The sequence below is a fragment of the Talpa occidentalis genome, unplaced genomic scaffold (assembly GCF_014898055.3).
Source record: "Talpa occidentalis isolate TD23 unplaced genomic scaffold, MPIMG_talOcc4v2.1 talOcc4.4, whole genome shotgun sequence".
NCBI classification, from domain to species: Eukaryota; Metazoa; Chordata; class Mammalia; order Eulipotyphla; family Talpidae; genus Talpa; species Talpa occidentalis.
This window is the reverse complement of record NW_023604295.1, coordinates 114,470,996-114,493,313: the sequence shown is the minus strand read 5'-3', so window position 1 is coordinate 114,493,313 and position 22,318 is coordinate 114,470,996. Positions and strand designations below refer to the sequence as shown.

The 22,318-nt window shown below is 46.5% G+C and overlaps 2 protein-coding genes across 3 annotated transcripts; both read left to right on the top strand.

Moving 5' to 3' along the window:
- The first annotated feature begins 1,593 nt into the window (after nucleotides 1-1,593).
- ADRB3 (adrenoceptor beta 3) lies at nucleotides 1,594-6,808 on the top strand. Its single transcript, XM_037526046.2, has 2 exons — nucleotides 1,594-2,753; nucleotides 3,408-6,808. The coding sequence occupies exons 1-2, from the start codon at nucleotides 1,594-1,596 to the stop codon at nucleotides 3,427-3,429; spliced, it is 1,182 nt and encodes a 393-aa protein (XP_037381943.1). The 3' UTR covers nucleotides 3,430-6,808.
- Nucleotides 6,809-17,344: 10,536 nt separating this feature from the next.
- GOT1L1 (glutamic-oxaloacetic transaminase 1 like 1) lies at nucleotides 17,345-22,096 on the top strand. 2 transcript variants are annotated; one of them, XM_037526044.2, is made up of 9 exons: nucleotides 17,345-17,645; nucleotides 18,214-18,395; nucleotides 19,325-19,436; nucleotides 19,689-19,798; nucleotides 20,004-20,096; nucleotides 20,190-20,340; nucleotides 20,818-20,983; nucleotides 21,504-21,646; nucleotides 21,896-22,096. In XM_037526044.2, the coding sequence occupies exons 1-9, from the start codon at nucleotides 17,531-17,533 to the stop codon at nucleotides 22,048-22,050; spliced, it is 1,227 nt and encodes a 408-aa protein (XP_037381941.1). In that variant the 5' UTR covers nucleotides 17,345-17,530; the 3' UTR covers nucleotides 22,051-22,096. The 2 variants fall into 2 exon arrangements, with proteins under 2 accessions (XP_037381941.1, XP_037381942.1); XM_037526045.2 differs by lacking the exon at nucleotides 20,004-20,096.
- The last annotated feature ends 222 nt before the right edge of the window (nucleotides 22,097-22,318 follow it).

Below are 22,318 nucleotides of genomic sequence, written 5' to 3'. Positions count from 1 at the left end.
TGTGTAAGTTGGGGGTGATGGTGGACAAGCCTCAACTTCAAACCCATTCATTCATTTTATTTTTTATTTTTTTTAAAGATTTATTTATTTATGCATACAAGAGCTTGGGTACAGGCCAGAGATGTGGCAGGGTGTGTGTGTGTGTGTGTGTGTGAGAGAGAGAGGATTCATCAGAGACAGAGTGGGGAACAGAACAGGCAGATTGAGTGAAATACACTGCTGAGGGGAGCAGTGGGTGAGTCAGGAGAGGTCTGCTGCGCCATGTGGATTGCTCCCTGGCGGGCTGGGGATGGAATTTATGCTGTAGAGGCTGCAGATTGCCCCATTGTGGGGGGAGGCCCGCATTCATTCATTTTAAATATGTCTTCACAACAGAAGAAAAGGGACTATCTAGGGCCTCCCTGGTGGCTCAGGGAGTTAAGTCTCAGTGCTGTGAAGCTTTCAGCAGCCACTGCAGCAGGAGTTGGATTCCCGGCAGGGAGCTGATCCACATGGTGCAGCAGATCTCTCCATTCTTGCCCCTTGCTCCCCTCAGCAGTGTATTTCGGTAGATCTGCCTATTGTGCTCCCCACTCTGTCTCTGGTGAATCTTCTCTCTCTCACACACACACACACACACACACACACCAGCCCCCACCTCTGGCCTACACCCCAGCTCTTGTGTGCATAAATAAATAAAAATAAATCTTTAAAAAACAAAAAGAAAAGGGACACATCTAGATATTTTCTAGGTGGAAAGGTGTGGGAAGGGGCTATGTGGAAAGTGGGGGGGAAGGGAAGAGGAACTCTCAGCATCCTAGACTACATGAGGATATTCAAATTCAAAGGGCAGCAATGATAAAGACTCCTGAAAGACGACTAATTTCCAGTAGCTAAAAAGATTAAAAAAAAAAAAAAAAGACAGAAAACTGCAGAGGCAGGGTACACCCAGGAAAGGGAACAAATCTCATTGGGATGACATACTGGGAGAGAAAGATACCAACTCTCTGTTACTTAAAATATCTTAAGGTAAGTCACCCTAAGTCGATGAGGGGCTACCTTGCTTGCCTTGAAAAGGTTACCTTTTCCTAGGCTTGGTAAAGGTGTGTGGAATACATTGTAGGGGTGGGGAGCGGTTTCCATTACCTTTCCCCTAGCTCTGCTGCTCGACCTTGGAGGGGAAACTGTTGCAGAACTCCAGGACACCAGGGCTGACAGAGTGCTGTGTTCAGATTGTGGAACTGGTCATGACAGGCGTGGACACGCCGTGGCAGAGAAGTGAGGGCACCCCTTACTCCAGATTTGGCTAAAAGGAAAAATCCAGCATCCACTACGCTTCCCGTCGCCCCACCCTCCAATTCCGCTCCGGACAGCCCAGAGCTTGGAGACTATTGGCCACTGGCCCTTTAAGGGCCGCCACTCCGCCTCACCCCCACCCCCTCGCAGCGGTGGCACCAAGGGGAAGGGGGTGCGGGGGGAGACCGAACGTTCTCGACCGATCGACTGGGGAAGATGGCCCGGGTCGGGGGAATAGCTCCCGCGCCCCGCTTCCCCCTCCCCTGAGCCGAGCGCGCTGGCGGACCCCTTCCCTCCCGTCCCACGCGCGACGCGGGAATGGCTCCGTGGCCCCACGGGAACAGCTCGCTGGCTTCGTGGCCAAGTGCCCCCACCCTGGCGCCCAATGCCGCCAACACGAGTGGGCTGCCCGGGGTGCCGTGGGCGGCGGCATTGGCGGGGGCGCTGTTGGCGCTGGCCACCGTGGGAGGCAACCTGCTGGTGATCGTGGCCATCGCCCGGACGCCGAGACTCCAAACCATTACCAACGTGTTCGTGACTTCGCTGGCCGCAGCCGACCTGGTGGTGGGACTCCTGGTAGTGCCCCTGGGGGCCACCTTGGCGTTGACTGGCCACTGGCCCCTGGGAGCCACGAGTTGCGAGCTGTGGACCTCGGTGGATGTGCTGTGCGTGACCGCCAGCATCGAGACCCTGTGCGCCCTGGCTGTGGACCGCTACCTGGCCGTGACCAACCCGCTGCGCTACAGCGTCCTGGTCACCAAACTCCGCGCCCGGGCAGCGGTGGTCCTGGTGTGGGTCGTGTCCGCCGCGGTGTCATTTGCGCCCATCATGAGTAAATGGTGGCGCGTGGGAGCGGACGCCGAGGCGCAGCGTTGCCACTCCAACCCGCGCTGCTGCGCCTTTGCCTCCAACATGCCCTACGCGCTGCTCTCCTCCTCGGTCTCCTTCTACCTTCCGCTGCTCGTGATGCTCTTCGTCTACGCGCGAGTTTTCGTCGTGGCGAAGCGCCAGCTGCGCTTGCTGCGCCGGGAGCTGGGCCGCTTTCCGCCAGAGGCGTCTCCGGCCCCCACCGGACTGTACGCTTCGCCCCCAGGGGTGCCCTCCTGCGGTAGGCGGCCCGCGCGCCTCCTGCCTCTCCGGGAACACCGTGCCCTGCGCACCTTGGGTCTCATCATGGGTACCTTTACGCTCTGCTGGTTGCCCTTCTTCGTGGCCAACGTCGTGCGCGCCCTCGGAGGGCCCTCTTTAGTTCCCAGCTCGGCTTTCCTTGCCCTTAACTGGCTGGGCTATGCCAACTCTGCCTTCAACCCACTCATCTACTGCCGCAGCCCCGACTTTCGCAGTGCCTTCCGCCGGCTGCTGTGTCGCTGCCGGACAGACCAGCACCCAACTGCCACCTCCCTTCCCGGTCACCCATCTGGCGGTACTGCGGCCCTGACCAGTCCAGTGGAGTCCAGGCAGTGTCCACAGCTCGATGGGTAGGTAACAAAGGCGAAGGAACCAGGGAATCTGGGGGTGAGGAAGCATTCAGTGTCTCATTTAGACAAATTTTAGAGACTGTGGTTCAGCAGGAGAAAGCAGGGCTGGGGAGGGTGTTTACGTTGAGAGAGGCAGCCAATATGGAACCCAGGGTCCTTTCCTTTCCGGCCTGGGACCCACCCAGGTTCTTATTCTTCCCCCAAGACTCAGGGTGCACACCAGAGAGGGCTGCTGTTTACTGAGACTCCTCACCCCCGCCTGGTCAAGTCTAGTTTGGGTTTTCTAGCTCAGATCTTTGATCGCTCAGATTTCTTGCCCCACTTGGGTTGCCTTTGACTTGCAGAAGAGACTGGAAACCCTCCCAAATCCTTGACCTTAGTTATGATTTCTTTCAAAGGTTTGAAAGCTATGAAAGTGAGAATTCACTTGGGTATGAAATAATGACACGAATCAGGAAACTGACTGGGATTTTTCCCCCTGGTAGGAAGAGGGCCGGGGCGGAGTTGGGGGTATAGTTTGTGGCTGGGTGGTGCTGGGGATGTTTTGTGTAATTACATGTGTTCTGTCAGGTCCCTATTTCCACCCTTGCCTCTACTGCCCTTGTTCCCACTCTCTGTTCCCTGACCCCAAGCTATGTTATCTCCATTTTTCAGGGCTTCCTGGGGAATTTCTTAGACCCTGAAGGACAAGAAACAACAGCTCCATTGATCCAGAACCTTTGTGAAGCTTCTGGCCTCTGTTCAGAATAAGCCCTGTGGAGTTTCTGGAAAACTCTACCTCCCAGAACCTGACAACTGGGCCTTTGGGGGATGCCTGGGGGGACGGAATCCTTATCAAGTGGCTTTTCACCATCCTGCCCCCTCCCCACCGCCCCAGAAGTTTTCCAGACCCCTGAACTTCACCACTACCTCAGCTGTTGGAGTGTCCCGCTTGTGCTCAGCTGGCCTTGGAGCAGCTAGGCTAATTTGGGGGAGATGTCCATCACCCTGCTCACTTATGTGCTGTGTGCTTAGGGCAAAGAGAACACCCCTCATTCAATCCCTTTTGGTACCTAGGATTTTGGACCCTAATGAACCACTGAGTTCTTGAGGCTTGGTGGCCTAGGCTGAGGGCAGGATGCTAGAAAAGGTCAAGATTTAGGTCTTTGTCTCTGACTCCCTCACTTTGGCTCTCTTAGCACTAGCCTCCCTCATCTTAGACACATACCAGCTCTGATCTACCTCACAACAGTGTCAGAAGGTTTTGAGTGGCTCCAGGGTTCATAGGAAGGTGAACTATTAGGATGGATCATTCCTTTTCAACTCAAATTAATAAATATTATTGAAGGTTGCTCATTGTTGCCCTCTTTTCCCTCCATTTGTTTTCTTTTGATAATCCGTTTACTCTCTTCTTAGAGCTGGCCTTTGACAGAGGCAATACATTAGGACTAATCCTTTCCCCTTCATTCTAATCCTCATGAAGCAAAAAATGAAAAGTCTGTTTGGGTGAAAGGGAGCCTTTTGAGTCTTTGATATTCATGCCTCACCACCCTTTCCAACATCCCTGGAATCTAGTTGCAAGTGAGGAGCAAAGCCAGACTCCTTGTAGAAGGGAGCAGAAGATTGGGTTTGCTGTGTATGGGATCATCTCCCTTGATACCAGTCAGAGGTGGATTCTTAAGGTCCTGTTGGCATCGGAAATCAGTTCAATGCTGTATGTATGTGTCTGGCGGCACAGAGCACTGTTTGTATGGGGCAAATGTCTGGGTTATAAATATTCCTGGTGTTTCCCATTCTTTCCCTAATCTCTACCTTCCTACTCCCTTTCCTGGGCTGTGGATATCCATATTCTTTTTGAAGCAAACTGGAGTTGCAAGTTTGAGCCAGTTGATAATTTTTTTCCTTATTACAATTTTAACGAACCTTATCAGGCAGATTTCCTACGGAAAATTTCTATGGAAATCACTGGATCGTTTTGGGAGTTCTTATTTAAACACCATTAGCAAAGACCATTGTCTGGGCTGATTTACAGGATACCCAGTAAATCACCAAATGTTTAATGTGCTATATACGACAGCAGTATACAATGCATTGTCTGAGTTCAGGGGCTCCAGAGTTATAAGACTTCAACCTGCCCGAGGATAAGCACAGTGGATTTCCACATATGGGTGTTTCCTGTGAACTGGACTGGGCCTATGCTGCTCCCATTTCTCTAGAATCCCAGGTTTGATTTCTTAGGATGTTTGCATACCAAACATGACTTTCTTCTTTCCGGCCCACGGCAGTGTGAGGTGTGGAGGGTTTCTGGCAAGGACTCCACTTTCAAACCCTTGGTAAAGAAGGAAGTCTTACTTTAGCTTGGGTATCAATAAGAGGGCCTTCTCTCCTCATCTCTGGATATTTTCCCAACGTCAAGGAGGAAAGTTGCCCAGTTGCTTCTAGGCAGGGGAGAAAGATGCTTTCAGATGGGAGGTGGAGGAGGGAGCTTTGGTTTGTAGAATTGTTCTTGAACTTTATCCAGGACTTCATACTGCTTGAGTCTTGCTCGACGTGCACCCGTGTGCCAGCTGTCAGACTCTTCTGGAGTGTTTAGACTTGCACTGGCCTGCGGACTCATCTGCAGATTGTTACCCATGCATTTGACAGATGGAGAGGCAGTCACTCTGGTCATTTCTCCAGCAACGTGTGGCCAGGTGTCAGGCTGAGAGAGATTTACATCCTTGGACGTCAAGCACACTGCTTTTGCAAGCACAAGTCCTGAGCACTTGAACTGTGAAAGACAAACAACCAGATGTGAAGACTTACAGACCAATGAGAACAAAAGAGCTCATGTAACCCCTGGCCTTGCCAGAGTCTGTTAGCAAGAGCTGGGAATGGGGCAGAGATGACAGGGAGACAGGGTGGATGTGGAGGAAAGGGAATAAAGAGTAAATGATTTTTTTTTCCAGAGGTGACCTACCTTTTGTGTCAGGTGGAAATGTGAAGGAGCAGGCAGATGTGAAGGAGCAGGGCAACGAGGAGGAGACTGATAACAGACTGTCCTAGGGCTCTCCCCAGGGAACCTTCTTTTGGGGAAGGGTGGTCAGTGCAGGCTCAGGTCCTTATGGGCAATCAGGGGGCTGTAATTCCACACTAGCAGCGTCCCTCAACCCTTGTAGAGATGGAATTGCTTCTCCCCTCTTGTCCTGGGGCCACAAGTGAAGGTCTTGGAAATGATGCTCCCTTATATTTCCATCCTAAAAGCCAAACATTCAGGCTCTCTCTCAGACCTCTTGGCCAAGTATGTCTGTGTTTATGTGTCCAGAGGAGAAGTAGACGCCTGCAATCAAGAGTGCTGCTGAAGCTCCCCGCCCCATGCAAAACACCCTGGATACAGTAGGCCTTAGGCTACTAACAGAGGAGTTGGGCAAAATGCACAGCTCAGTTTAATTAGCAGAAGCTCCCGAAAGCCTTCTAATCTTTCATAGTCCATCCCATTATGAGATTAAGGAGAATCAAAATGCTTTTCTCAGCTTCCTCAACTACAAAATAAATGGAGACTCAACCAAGCCTCCCTCCTTCCCTTTTTCCCTCCTTTTATTCCCTCCTTCCCTTCTCGCTCTCTTGCTTTTATATGGGGAATGCGGATGACTGCAGGGACTAGGCAGGGCTTGGCTACTTCACCATTGGGGCTATGCAAGCATACGTGGGACCAGGCGCCCCCTGATGGTGGTGTGAGGTATGTACTTTGCAATGCTGGTCTGTGGACCAGTGGCAGGGAAAACTACATTTTTCACAAGGTCACTGACTGTTGGAGCTAGAAGAGCACATAGAAATGATTTAGTTCATTCTTTTGATAAAATGGATAAAGAAACCGATTTGTGGAGAGGTGAATTGTAAGTGAATTTAGTCAGTGAAACCCAACCCAGTGGTCGGTAGTGTAAAGAAGAATTCTGAGCTGGAAAATCAAGAAAGGAAAGAAGGAGATGGCCATTTATTGAGCACCAATAAATATGGCAAACACTGTAAGAGGTGCTCTACAGATGTTATGTTCTAGTGACTACAAATAAAGAGTAGCGTGTCTTATAGATCAACTGCTTGCTGGTGTTGATTTTAAGCCAGTCTAGCTGACTCCAAAGCTCATTTTCTTTTCATTTCACACACTAGTACTAATCAGTTATGTGACACTGAAAAAGTTACTTGGCATCTCTGACATTTTGTTTGGAGTTAATCAAATGGAGATTATGTTGTTGCTCTATTCTGCTCATGATGACTAGTTTTGAAGTCCAAGTGAGAGACTATGTAAAATGGTTTGGAAACTGAAGGGGCAACTCTGGTGTAAGTTGTGTCATTACAGTAGGGAACTGGGACTAGTCCCAGAACTCCTGATTTTGATCCTTTTATAGTCCTGCCTTCTCGGCAGCCTAGCTCTTGGACCCCCTGTCCTTGTCATTCTAGGAATGCCCTGTCTGGTTTTCCTCTGCAGGTTCAGATCCACCACAGACTGAGTCCCTCCATTTCAAGTTCATGTCACACTGTCCATCTCTCTCTGGCTCTTGATATTGTAGTTCTAGTTTGGATCACTCTGTCATTGCCCATGCAGCATTTTCCAATATAATGAGCTGAATTTTAAGGATGGACAGAAGGTTTAAAGCAGAAGGTACTTCTGGTGTTTGGGCTTTATAGTAGATTATGGTTGGGGTTCATGAGAATAAGGTTCTAAGGAACCAGAACAGGAAGAAGGGGCAATTGTTTGTAAGGGATGTCATAACAAACTACTACGAATGGGAATTTATTCTCTCACTATTCATAGAGGCTAGAAATCCAAAATCAAGGTGTTGGCATGGTCATGCTTTCTCTGAGGCTCTCTGAATCTCTCTTTGCCTGTTGTAGTCTCCAGTGGTTGCATGGCATGCAGTCACCTTGGCATGGCTTGGCACGTATCTGTGTTATTCCAACTTCTGCCTCCATCTTCTCCTCTTGTCTATGCCCAAATTTCCCCCTTCTTATAAGGACACCAGTCAGTGAATTAGGGCCCAGTTTAATTGAGTATGACTTCATTTTAACTTGATTACCTCTGCAAAGACCCTAATTCCAAAATGATCACATTCACAGATGCTAGGGGTTAGGGCTTCAACATATTTTTTAAGAGGACACAATTTAACAACAGAGAGTGATGGGGAAGGAGGAACAACATCATTGAAGTCTTCCCATACTCATCTTATTCCTTATTTCCAAGGCTCTGTTTCATCCTACAATGAGTAAGAAGGGTTCCGGGGTGTTATCTATTCCTGGATTTCTGTTTCTGGGCCTTTCCTCCCATGTCTGGGATTCATATTCAAGAGGCTACTGATCAAGACAGACCTGTACTTGCAACTCCTGTGTTGTTATCATTCTCCAGAGCCCCCAGGATTTATCTAGGCATAATAGCCTCGCTTAAGACATTTTGCAGGGCTTTTTCAGTGGCCTAGGATTAAGTCTCAGCACTATCACTGCTACGTCCTGATCTGAGTTCAATCCCCAGCCGGGGAGCTAACCCAGGGAGCTAATGGTACAGCACACTTCTCCTGTCTCGCCTCCTGCTCCCCTGTCTCTGGTGAATCCTTTTGCCCCTCCCCCCGTCCTTTTGGCCTACACCCCAGTTCTTCTACACAAAAATGAAAAATTGAAAAAAAAAAAGATAAAGATATTTTGCAACCTCACTTGCAAGTAGGTATGGCTATGTGACTAAGTTCTAGCCAACTGAAGTATGTAGCTTCCAAGTCTGTTGTTAAAGGGAAAGGGCAGAATTTCCTCATCCACATCTCTTCCCACTGGCTGGAATGCAGCTATGATGGTAAGAACTGGAGCACCTCAGGTTATAAGGTGCAACACTGTCCTGCAGATGGCAGAACCAGCTAAGAGGGGCTGGGGTTCCTGACAGTATGGAGTCACTGGGCAGTGTTCAGCCCTGGGCTGCTTGTAACTTAGGAGAAATAAACTTCTCTCTTTAAGCCACAATTATTATAGCCCTTATATTTTTTTATAGCAGCTGAATCAAATATGTATATCAAAGAAGGGACATATAAGGAATGGGCTGCCCTCCTGTGATGAATGTCGCTTGGGTTTTAAGGCTGCCTTCCTCTGGTGTCTCTGAGAGCACCTCTGACTCTGGGAACCAGCGTCCCTGTAGAGTCAGTTGCTGTTGCACCACCAAATTCATCTATTTGGCATTGATTTTTATGGGGATAATAATCAGCGAGTCTTTTAGTGTCCTAGGTCTGCCACAACAAATTACCAAGACCTGGGTGACCTAAAACACAGAAATTTATTCTCTCAAGGTTCTGGAGGTCCAAAGTCTGAAATCAAGTTGTCAACACGGCTGGTTCCTTCTGGAGTTTCCTTTATTTTTATGCATACAAGAGCTGGGGTGTAGGGGATGAGAGGATTCACCAGAGACAGAGTGGGGAACAGAACAGGCAGATCTACTGAAATACACTGCTGTGGGGAGCAGCAGACAAGACAGGAGAGGTCTGCTGTGCCATGTGGGTGGCTCCCTGGCTGGAGATTGAACTTGTGCTTCAGTGGCTGCTAATAGCTTCAAAATGCTGAGACCTAACCCCTTGCACAACCAGGGAGGCCCTCTCCTGGAGGTCCTTAAGGAGAATCTGCTCCATGCCTCTTTCCTAGCTACTAGTGGTCCTGGACATTCTCGACATTCTTGGTTGATAGACATTTTATCCCCGTTCTATCCCTGTTTTCACTTTCTCTCTGTGTCCATGTATGTCTTTTCTGTTTCTTGTCAGGACACATGTTATTAAATTTGGAGCCTATTTTAATTCAGGATGATGTCATCTCAAGATCCCTGCCTTAATTATATCTGCAAAGACACCTATTCCAAATAAGTTCACATGCTGAGGTTCCAGGCTGACATATCTTTTGGTGGTCACTATTCAACCCACTACAGTGAGGGACTCTTATGAACCATTTAACCAAGAGCTCTAATCTCATAAAACCCATTTACTCCGCACCCCTTACGGAAAGACTGTTCTCTCCAGAATCTTGTAGAGTCTGTGGTAAGCAGAATTGTGACCAAATCCCATGTCCTTGCATTATCCCCTTCCCTTGAATTTGCTTCTAACAAATAGAATATGGCAAAAGTGATGGTATGTTCCACCTTTGATTATTTCATATAGCAGGGATGAAGGGCTTCCATTGATGCAATTAAAATCCTTAATCAGTTGATGTAATAAAAAAGGGAGATTATCTTGGGTGGGCCTGACTCATTAGATGAGCCCTTTAAAAGAAGGCAGAGGTCAGAGACGGAAGGCAGAGAGTCATGCTGGCTGGCCTGGAGGAAGCTCACCACCTTGAATTCTACAAGCTAAAGAAATGGTTTCTGCCAACAACCACATGAACTGGAAAAGGACCCTGAGCATCAGAGACTGCGGCCTTGGCCCACCTCTTCATTGTGGCCTGCTGAGACCCAAGCAGAAGACACAGATAACCTATAATCCAGACTCCCAACACATAGAAACTGTGAGACAATAAATGCGTGTTGTTCTAAACTATGAAGTTTGTGTTAATTTGTTGTACAACAAAGTAAACAAAAGTAGATTCACTATACAATGCTGCTTAAGACTGCTCTTTCAAACTGTCCTTGTGTTGTGCTGTTTTTAGAGGTTTCCCATCAGAAACTAAATACAATGGGACCACTATCTCAGGAAGAGTCTGTGATCTGCCATGATCTGTTATTCTCTACAAGGCCTCCTGGGTACTCTCCTTGGGTGTCCCTGAAAAGAGGGTCTTTCAGTCTGTGCTCATAGTTTCTGAGAGAATGATCAGTTATCGACGACTCCTTGGTTTTCACACACCTTTTAAGAATTTAGGAGCTAGGGCCTCCCTGGTGGTGCAAGGGATTAAGCACCGCACTATGAAGCAGCAATCTGCAGCCTCTGCAGCACGAGTTCGATCCCCAGCCGGCCAGGGAGAAACCCACATGGCGCAGCAGACCTCTCCTGACTTGCTCGCTGTTCCCCTCAGCAGTGTATTTCAGTCAGTCTGCCTGTTCTGTTCCCCACTCTGTCTCTGGTGGATCCTCTTACCCCCCGCATCTCTGGCCTGTACCCCAGCTCTTGTATGCTTAAATAAATAAATCTTTTTTTAAAAAAAAAAAGAATTTAGGAGCTAAATGTTCAGAACCCATTATTTTCATTTGAGTTGCTAGTGAGACGCTACCTTCTATAACACAAAGGCACAGCAAATGTAGTTCCCCTAATCTCTTTAGCAAGAAACAAGATGAGATATTATTGCTTCTGCTGTTGGTATTCTCAGAAGGAAGGTGGGCTGGGTTCTTCCCATAGGAGCGAGCAGCGGGAAAGGGCCGGCTCTGCACCAGCTCAGGGCCACCGCAGTCCGTGGTGTCCTTCCCAGTCCCTTGGGCCATGTGAGGGGGCCCTTCCTCTAAGGCCTCCCTGTGGGCCCAGTCTGAATCTAACTGATGTTGGAACACTGTCCCAGAACCACAGGGAGAGGGGCTGGGAAAATGAGGAAAGCCTAGGCAGCTGCTTTTCCAATGGCGAAATTCTTACCATTTGTAGGCAAGGAGAAACACACGCAGCTAATGGCGAACTTCACTGCTCCAGCCACCTCAGCACCCAGACCCTGGCTGTATGATGGGTCCCTCCCATTCCCTGAGGGAGGAACTTGTCTTAGGAGCAAGCTAGTTCTTTACCCCTAGGCTCCTCTTATGCCAATCCCCTTGGTAGGGTTGCTGACTAGCTGGTATTGAGGTGGGCTGTCTGGTTTTGGACTTTCAACTTAATAGAATGGAAAAAATATTTTCCTAATGTTGTCTTTGCTTTTCTTTAACATTTCTTGCAAGTTGTTTTACTGAAAAATATGTTTCTTTTTTTTTAAAAACGAGGTGGAAAAATTGAACAAAAATAAGTGGAAATAATTATCGATACATAAGATAGTGTTTAAATTAAGCAGATATTTTTCAGAGCTGCTCCTGCCTGCCAACATCTCCCTCCAGGCTTGGTCCAGTGCCTGGTATTTTTATGGGGTACATCTGGCAAATCTACCCATTAGCCATAGCTCAGGCCCTCATCACTTGTTAATCAAATTAACTAAAATAGTCTCCACTTGGCCTTCCTGCCTAGTTCTGGCTCCTCTCCAATTCATTTTCCACAAACCCCCAGAGGGATTTTTCTCAAATATAAAATATCTGACAATGTCATTCCCTCTATTAAAATCGTTCAATGGCTTTATAAAGCATTTGGAGTAAGATTCAGACTCCTTAACATAAAGGCCTGGCATTATATGGACAGTGCTAACTTTTAACCTGTTTTTGTCCACTCCCCTAACACATACTCCTTTTATTCCAATCACACTGAAATTCACTAAAGAAGATTTTTTTGGTTTCTGTGCCTTCACACAGACTGTCATTCATCCAGACTCAGATTGTACCCTCAGCTCATTCATCCATCCATTCAACATCCATCTACCCACCCATTCTCACAATAAGTTTTTATCGAGTGGACAGACTCTCTCTAGATTGCAAGGTAAAACTGACAAGGTTTGCTGATAGCTTGAATGTTAGGAATAAGAGAAAGAGAAGTTGGGGATCAGACCAAGTAATTTTCTTGAGCCCCTGGAAGAATGGACTTGCCACTTATGGGAAAACTTTAAGTTAGTTTTTGGACATAGTAAATTTGAAAAGTCTATTCATTTTATCAGAATATATAATATATAACGATGTTAATATATAGTTGACATACAGTCTGTTTATAATATATAAATTTGTGGAAGAGTATGAGTCCACCTGCATGGTGACCATAGGTAGAAAAGAGAAGAATTTGGAGTGCATCAAATCAAAGTGTTCTACACCTTAAACTTTCACAGTATTGCTTTTACCTTCAGAGGATTCAGCGGATGCCTGAAATGGAAAATAACACTGAGCCCTATATATCCTATGTTTTTACTATACATACACACCTATGATAAAGTTTAATTTATAAAGGAGATTAACAGCAGTAGCCAACAATAGAACAATTATACAAAATAGCATAATAAAATTTATGTGAATGTCTCTGTCTCAGATATCTTATAATAATTTTGGATTGTAATTGATTTCATGTAACTGAAACCATGGAAATCAAAACCACTGATGGGGAGGGGAATCTGTGTTATGTTGATTATATCTCAATAAAACTGGGACAAAATAACTCGATGTGAAAAGAATAGAATTCAGAGGATTGAGCCCTGGAGGATTCTAACATTTAGGGGTCAGAAATAGAAGGAACAAGCAATGTTGGCTGAAAAACAGCAGCAGCAGTGATGTGAAAGGAAAAGCAAAAGAAAGTAGTGTTCTGGATGCCATTGGAAGAGATTCTTATTAGAGGAACAGTGTTTTAAGGAGGAAGTGGCCGGTTGTGCCACATGTTGTTGAAACATCAAATAAGAGGAGGACCAAAAACATACCTTTGGATTTCATAGCACAAAGTTCTGTCATTTGTGATCTCGATAGGAGCAGTTTTGATGATGTGAAGGTGATGAGGCACTGATCAGAGAGAGTTCAGAAAAATCAGAAGGTGAAGACATAAAGGTAGAGAATATAAAACATTCTTTGGAAAGGGTCTCCCTGGTGGCGCAAGGGGTTAAGATGCAGCACTATGAAGCTATCCGCAGGCACTGCAGCATGAGTTCAAGCCCCAGCCAGCCAGGGAGCTACCCACATGGTGCAGCAGACTTCTATCTTGACTGCTGCTCTCCTCAGCAGTGTATTTCAGTTGATCTGCCTGTTCTGTTCCCCACTCTGTCTCTGGCGAATCCTCTCACCCCCTGTACCTCTGGTCTGTACCCCAGCTCTTGTATGCATAAATAAATAAATCTTAAAAAAAAAACATTCTTTGGGAAGAGGGTTGGATAAATGTGGTGTGGTTGATGATTCTATTGACATCTTGATTAATCTGGGCATCCTGTTTGGTTAGTGTTGGCCGAAAGAGAAACTTGCCCATGATTTGAGAGGTGGAAGTGAAGCATCCATTATTACCTAAGAGATGCCAATGTGAGCTACAGAGGTAGATGTGGTGGAGAGGAAACCACTTGTCTTCCACCTCTTTTCTACTCCATGGCCAGTTCTGCTTCCAGATCATTGACCCCGCTGGTCATCGGAGCACATGGAACTACCCATAGTGGTGGTTCTACCACAGATGGTGGTGCAACTACCACAGATTTGGTAGTTGCACAGAAACCGTGTTTTTCCACTGACCTCTTCATGTTTTGCCTCTTCTAGTCTCATTTCTGTAGCTGGATATCTGGCTTCTTAGATCCCCCCGCAAGTCCTAAATTGTTCATTCACAGGTACTTCAGGAACTTGATTAATGATTTTTCTTGAGTTTACCAGCTCCCTTCTCTGAACTTGACTTCCCCAGCTCCTCCTCCAATTGTGTGAGATCTAATTTCTGTAATGCCCACATCACTCCCAGTTCCATTTCATGGGCTGCTCCCTGATTGACACAGGGAGATTAATAACTTGAGGGAGGATGTGAGGTCAAGAGACTGTTGTTTGTTTTTAAGATGGGAGTGTTGCTGTCTGTATGTACCAGAGAATGTTCTAGTTGAAAGGAGGAATTGATGACAGAGGATAGAAGGGACAGTTTCAGGGCCTGTAAGTACTGGTCTGGTCTCCTGGAGCAGGACCCCAGGCACAAGGGGAAAGTTGGACAGATAGGGGCACTGGTTCGAGGCAGGGTGAAAGACTGAGTAAGGTGGGTCCAATGATCGCGCAGATGATCAAGCCTGAGAATCTTGTTCAGCAGTTACTGTCTCTGTGAAATAAGCTCTGAGCAACAGCTGAGACTAGTGGTGAATTGTGGACTATTTGCGCTTCTGAGGGAAAGTTGTGATACAAAACGAAAAAAAACAAACTCTCCTTTTTGGTTGCCTCACCATGGATCTCTTTAGAAAGTTCAGTGAATTCTCCATTTCTGGTTTGGTTGAGAGGCAGCCCATCTCTCACAAGGGAAAGTTTGGACAGATAGGGGCTCTTCCTCTTACCCCTGTGAAAGACTGGGTATATGGGTCAATGCAGTCAGATCGGTGGGCAGCGCAATCAGATGAAAATCTTGTTAATTGTTAGCTCTGTGAAATCAGAAGAATGAGCAACAGCTGAGATGGTGGCAGTAAATGTGGACCTTTGAGCAGAGAGGGAACTGAGAACCCGAGGGCAAGTGTCACAGCAGTAGGATCCTCACCTACTTCCTTCTTCTGACCAAGTTCAGTGAATTCTCCAGCCTGGGCCTTGTTGCGCAGCGGTTGAGCGCTGGGTTGCGAAGATGCCCGTTCCTCTACCCTTTCGATCCCGGCTGCTCCCCGCCAAGAGGAGTCCCACATGAGTGGGCAGCGCAATCAGATGCAAAACTCCTGGTAATGTTAGCTAGTGTACATCAGCCAAGCCTGCTCTTCCCAGCTCTGGCTCTGGTGAATTCTCTCACCCTCCCACGCTTCTGACTGTACCCAGGGCAGTAAAACAAAGCAGCAACAAACAAATAAATAAAAACATGCCTCTATAAAAAAAAAAAAAAAAAAAAAATCTCCAGCCTCCCTACCAGTTCTGTGAGCTACCATGTATCTTTCCAATAAAATTCACTTCTGCTTCATAAATCATTAGAATCCATTTTTGTTGCTTGCAACCCAGAATCCAAACCGTAGGAATCAGGAACTTCAGTCAATTAACTTCTCTCTGCATACTATTGGTATTATTTCTACATTTCTACATGTCAAGGACATGAAACTTTTGGGAGTTTTAAGGTCATTTTTAGAACTCGCCATGATTAGAGAGTAATAAAAGACTGTTCTCTTTCAGCTCCAACATGATCCAATAGAATCCTATTATATTGATATCCAATATGAACTTAAACATGTCTTCAGTAATGGTTATTTATTTGCAAATAGAATTGCAATTTAAATTTCTCAAATGCATGCCATTTTGTATATGTGCTACATTTGTTTTTGCTTCCAAGCCCAGAGTTGGCCAGAAGTGTTCAGATGTGCAGAGCCAAGGGAATCACAGAGAATGAAGCTGGAGCCCTGAAGACACTGTGACGCTCTGGTAGAACTGTGACTAATGCCCGATGTACCCTGGCCTGTTCTGCTACAGCGCCAATTATTTCTCTTGCTTAAGCAGTTTGGCTGGATTTTTTATTACTTGCAACATATAAGTTCTCTTTGCTACACATGTTAAATTTCACTACTGAAATGTGAAGTGAAGAAAGCGTGATGAAAATGATATGTAAGATTTGATGTTCATTATCTTAAAATATCAAAATCATAGAAAAGAAACTGGAAGGGATACACCGAAATGTTAACTGCAGTTATAGACTGAGGTCGGAAATCTGTGTTCTTCATTATAGTTTTCTTTCCTTTTTTAAATTTGATTTATTTTTTGTGTAGAAGAACAGGGTATAGCTCAGAGTTTTGAGGGGTAAAAGGATTCACCAGAGACAGAGTGGGGAGCAGAACAGCCAGACTGACCGAAATACACTGCTGAGGGGAGTAGCAGGCAAGACAGGAGAGGTCTGCTGCACTTATGGGTTAGCACCCTGGCTGGGAATTGAACCCAGGCCATTGTGGCCACCAGGGAGGTCCCATTATAGTTTTCTACAATAGTGGTTACTTTCATAATCACTAGTTGCATGGCCTGTTCCTTGGAAGCATGGCCTGAGGCCAGGATTCCAGACACAGGACAAGCAGAGGGAGTGCCCTGGAGGAGAAACCAGCATAGGCAGGGGAGCAGGATTAGGAAGGCGAAGCGTCCATGCCATGATGTGGTCCCAGGTCAAGTATCCTTGGCCTGATTTGGGGGTGGGTCCTGGAGTGCAAATGGAGCCACAGAGATACCCCACAACAGGAGCTTGTTTTTGGTATGCCTAGATCATCAGATAGTCATTGGCTACCCCTTTTGGCAGGAGTATTACCTGCCAGGTGAGGTGGCTCCTGAGAGCCAAGAGCAATTCTCCAGAGAATGTGGGTAGAAAGATAAGCCATATCCACCCACAGGGCTGGTAAACGGTATCTGAGTGAGACAGCAACTGAGACTACATCATCATTTATAAAGTTATTTTATAAAAAGAAAGAAAAAGCAAAGTGCAAAACTGAGGTAAAGAGGCTGACTCTTTTCACCTCTGACCTCTGCCTTGTACACTTAATGCTCAGTCACGTTTGAAACTGTTAACATAGAAGTCTTGGCTCTAGGTAGAAAATAGGACTGACTAACTGAGTTGCAAACTATACTATTTCCAAACATGAAACACTTTATTAAAATAACTATGGAAGAAAACAGTGCTTTCTTCCTGTTCCTTTTTAAATCTGGAGTCCTGAGTAAAATGAAAGCAGCAGTTTTTTAAGTGTAAACCTTGCCTGGTGCTACTGCAGGTCTGAGGTTTTCACTACTGCTGATGCCACACCTGGCTCACTGGCTGCCTGCCTTGCCCGCTCTTCTAAGAGGCTGACATTTACATGTCAGGCTAGAGACAAGAAGAGACCCCCACATTGGGAGAAGTGTCTGGACATTCCAAGGCCCCAGCCCACTCTCTCAGGGATTCTCCTCCATGGAATCTTCCCATAGCCCTCCAGGATCGCCACCATGGAGACTGCAGTTGTGGGGTTCTGTTGCTCTGGTGGCCAGGACCTCAGCACTAGAGCAGCAGCCAAGCTTCTGGGAAGAGGCAGGCTCATATGGTCCCGGCTCCGGAGAAGGCTTCTAGCTTTCAGGCTAGAAGCAAGGAAGAGCAGAGGAGAGAAGTCAGAGTCTTAGCTCCACTTTCACCTCAGTGATGACGACACTTTCAGTGTTCTTGGATGTGCCCCTCGCCCGGAAGCTAGAAGGCAGCTTGCTAAAGATCTACAAACAGGACGATCACACTAATAAGATGTTCTTGGCCTATAAAGGTAATGCCTAGTGGTTTAGGAGTGTGAGACTTAATATCTCTTAGCTGCTTCCAGGAGGGCAATATTTCACTGCCCCAGAAGAACTGGGAGACAACTCAAGTCTCTGCCAGAGGAGAGGTCAGTGGTTGTGAACAGAATTGCCCAGTGGGGAGAAGTTCAAGGGCATCCTGGGGCCTTCTAGAGGCTGGGGAAGAGCTAGGTCCTCCTCCCCAGCAATATGCTTCAGCACCTGCATGGACACTGCACTGCACTTTGTTCCGTTTCTTCTTCCCACTGCCACCAGCTCCTGTCACTGAAATTCAGCATCATCTTTGCTTAGTCTCATGTGTGTGTAACTCTCACATTCTATATATCTTCTCCATTTACAATGCATCGGTTTCAGTTGCTTTTTTTCTAAATGCACAAAATCATACACATTCACTAACAGCATGTTGTGTTTACAAAGAGGGGGAAAAGGAAAGTTGTCTTTTCATGGGCGACTTTCCAAAGGCCCAGGAAAGCCAGGACACCCTGTTTGTGGGCTGTCTGCAGAGCCCAGAATCGGACCCCTTCGCTCCCTCCCTCATAGTCTGCATGAACAATGAAGGTGAACCTTGGATCTCTTCTGTGGTGGCCAAGATCCGACTGCAGATCTCACGGGATCCCTCCCTGGATTATGAGTACATACCCGAGATGGGCATGGAGTCCTTCATCCAGTCCTCCGTGGAGCTCCTCTTTGGAAAGCACAGCCAAGCCATTATGGAGAACAGGGTGAGAAGCTGCCCTCCTTCCCAGCACGCAACTGACAATGAAGGAAAGAAGGAATGAATACATTAATATTCCAACCTTTCTTCCTTATCTATATGAACACTTCACTCTGTCATTTGTGATTGAATTTAATTACAGGTGAGCCATTAGGATTATATTGCCAATTTAAAGAGTCTCATCAGTAATTTAATTGAATTACATTAAACCCAGATAGAACTTTTTATTTTTTGCAGAATCAACAGCTTTCTGTCTTTCCATTCAGAAAAATAGCACCTCTCTCCAAGTATTAAACTTTTTGTTTTTATCTTGTACATTAAAATAGTAGTTTCTTTGTGGGGAAAAAAAGCTGTGAAGCAAAATGAAACAAAAGTCCTATCTCCCTTCCTCACTGAGACACAGGGATTTCACAATCTGAAATTGGATTTCACAACCCAACACCTTGGGGGATCCCCTGGAACTGACAAAAGCGGGCACCTGAGGCTCAGAGAGCCTATAACTTTAGCCAGGATCAGAACCCAAAGTCAGTGCTTTTTTCACTAGCCCACACCACTAATTTGCAAGCTGTTTCAAGAAAGGAATGACCGACCTGAAACTGATGTGGTGTTAGTGCACCATTACTCTTTTTATTTTTGTTTATTTATTTTTTTATTTATGCATACAAGAGCTGGGGTGTAGGCGAGAGGTGTAGGGGGTGAGAGGATTCACCAGAGACAGAGGGGAGCAGAACAGGTAGACTGACTGAAACACACTGCTGAGGGGAGCAGTGGGCAAGACCTGCTATGCCATGTGGGTCAGCTCTCTGGCCGGGCTTTGAACTCATGCTGCAGAGGCTGCTGATAGCTTGATAGTCCTGAGACTTACCCCTTGAGCCACCAGGGAGACCCACCATTACTCTTTTTAAAAGGTTATTTCTGTGTATTTTTTGCTTATAGGTAGGGGGTTTGCACACTGTTGGTGAGAGTGGTGCCTTCCAAGTTGGTGCCAAGTTCCTCAAAACTTGGTGTCAGGATTCTCAAACAGTTTACATCATTTCTTCTCATAAAGGTGAGTGTAATGCAAGGCGAGGGTGACAGAAGTTCCCCGCCCCCTACTACTGATTTCCACCCCATTTGCAATCTTCACTGTTGACCTCACTCTCTGTCATCAGGAAAATGGTGGACAAGCCAAGGTATGCACCCTTTTTTCCTGTTATAGTCCCACTGCCCTGCCAATGACCCTCAGTCCCCTTCTCTGGTATGTCTGTCTCCATCACTCCATTTCCTGTGTACCAGCTGGTGGGGGACTCTGTCCCCACAGAACATCATGGACTCATCTTCCAGGACATGGGCTTTAGAGTTTACGAACACTCTTTCTGGAATTCCAAACAGCTGTGTGTGGACCCTGACATGCTCCTTGATGTGGCAGAGGTACAGAGGCCCCACTCAGAAACTTCTCCCAGACCTGATTCACAGATTTATTTCCCTTTCCTCCCCACCACCCGTCTGACATCCAAGGCATTTTCTAGTGAGTTTGCCTAGCCTTTTAGTAAGAACCAATAAGGAGGATCACCAAGTGCCCTGGTGTCACTGGCACTTGGTAGGGGAATCTCCTGATAAGAGTCTCCACCTGCAGCGGGCCCCACGCGGCAGCATCTTTGTGCTCGGGAACATTGGCAACTGCCAGCTGACAGAAAGTCAGTGGGTAAATTTGTTGTGCACCATGAAGGTGAGCCCAGCCTCCTCCCTGACTTTCCTTTTTCTCACCATCTACCATCTCCTTGCTCAGTCTCATCTTTTCTCATTCTCTTTTCTCTTACAGAACAAGCAGATATTCCCATTTTTTGACATTCCCTGGCAAGGTTTCTTAACTGGTGATGTGGAAGAAGATACTAGATTCTTACAATACTTTGTATGCCGTGGCTTTGAATTCTTCTGCAGTCAATTCCTGTCCAAGAGTTTTGGCATTTATGGTATGATGTGTGCAGAGAAAGGGAGGGCCTTTGATGAAGTGCTGAACCATCTAATATTTTTGATATCTCCCACCCTCTGGCGAGAACCAAGTCCTCCAGAGAGAGCACCATGAAGGCAGAAGGGAATAACACTGAGCTAGAAGTCAGATTTTGTGATGTCTTTCAGCCCCACTACTGAAACAGAATCTGGTTAAATCATTTCACTCCCTTAAATCTCTGTTGGCTCAACTGTAAAACAAGGGGATAATACTTAGATTTTTCAAGTTCCTTCCACTTTTAAGGCTCTTTCTTATGGGTACTTCTTCCAGAAGAGCCTCTGGGAACTTCCAGAAGGCTGGATACCAGCTTGACTAGACTGGAATATGGGTCCTGTTGTTCAGTCCTTTCTACTGCAAGGTTGGAGACAGAGTCCTAGGGGGATGGCTCTGGTAAGGGAGGAGGAGACTGAGAATGAGGCTGTCTGTCTCACTGCGGCAGATGAAGGAGTGGGGATCCTGGTCGTGGTGACGCTCAACAACCAACTCTTGCTGTGTGTCCTCTCCCAGTTGAGGGCCATTGCCCGGGCCCTGTGGCTAACCCCTCCCACCATGGGTGCTCGCATCATCACCTCCATCCTCAGTAACCCGGCTCTGCATGGAGAATGGTAACAGTGAAGGGTGGGGACAAAAGGGATGGGCAGGGCCCCTGGATACCTACAGACTAGCTGATTCACAGGGTTTGGCTGGGTGCCTCTCATATTGCCCCTTTACTCCATGAATTCATCAATTCATTCATGAATATGTACCGAGGACTCACTATATACTCAGTTTCAAGAACAGTGGCTATGCCAAGGGTTGCTCTGCTTGGGGGATTAGGTCATAGGACATTCTTTTTTTTGGACACAGGCCAGTGAATTATATGAATTCTATAAAACAGGAGATTAGGAAGAACCAAGGGCAGGCTACTCTGGCAAAATATGCCTATGAGTTTACTTGACTTGCTTAAATTAATGTAGACTGAAATCCCCCTCCCATTCATAACCATCCCAGGCCCCGAGGTCTACCGGTGTGCCCTCAGGCACTCTGCTTGGGGAATTTGGAAGGGGAATGAAGTGGAATGGTAACAAGGAGGTTGACAGCTGGGAGAATCTCATACTCTGATGTCTTATTTTCTGCCTTCGACAGGAAGCAGAGTCTAAAAGTGGTTGTGGAGAACATCATGCTGATCAAGGAAAAGGTGAAGGAGAAGCTCCGGCTCCTGGGGACCCCTGGCTCCTGGGAGCACATCACTAACCAGATTGGGACACACAGTTATCTTGGACTCAATTGTAAGTGTCCAAAAGTCGCTCTCCACTTTCTGACCTTGGACTTGTATCTGAGCAAACTACTCTGACTAGGTGACCAGTCCCTAGCTTCACTCCATATTTTGATTATTTACTGAGGAAAGTGGGGCTGCTTTAAAGACTTTTCTGGACTTTCCCAATATGTAGAAACTCTTTATCCTCCATAACTCACCCTGGGTTCAAGGGAAGTTAGAGGTGGGTAGTTCAGGATCTGAGACCCTGTGATTATATCAGTCCCACAGTTGGAGTACCTGGTCAAGAAGAAGCATATCTACATCCCCAAGAGTGGTCGGATTAACTTCACCTGTATCAATGCCAGCAACATAGATTACATTACTGAGAGCATCAATGAAGCTGTTCTCTGTGCAAAGGAAGTAAATGATCTTTGATTGGAGTAAAAGCTTTAATATTTGCAAAAATCCTGTGCTGATTATTCATTGCTACAACTCATTTCTCTGCAAAGCACTTTCTCTCTCCATATATTTATGAAGCATTATTCTGGCCTCAGCAAAGAGAGAAAAAAAAATGCCCAGAGAAGAAAGGAATGTCTACCTTCACTGACTAGCTAATATTTACTGAGCACACACTATGTTAAGGTCTTGCTCTGGTGTCTTGGACTGTTTTCAGCTATCACAAGATACAACTGACTTGATGATT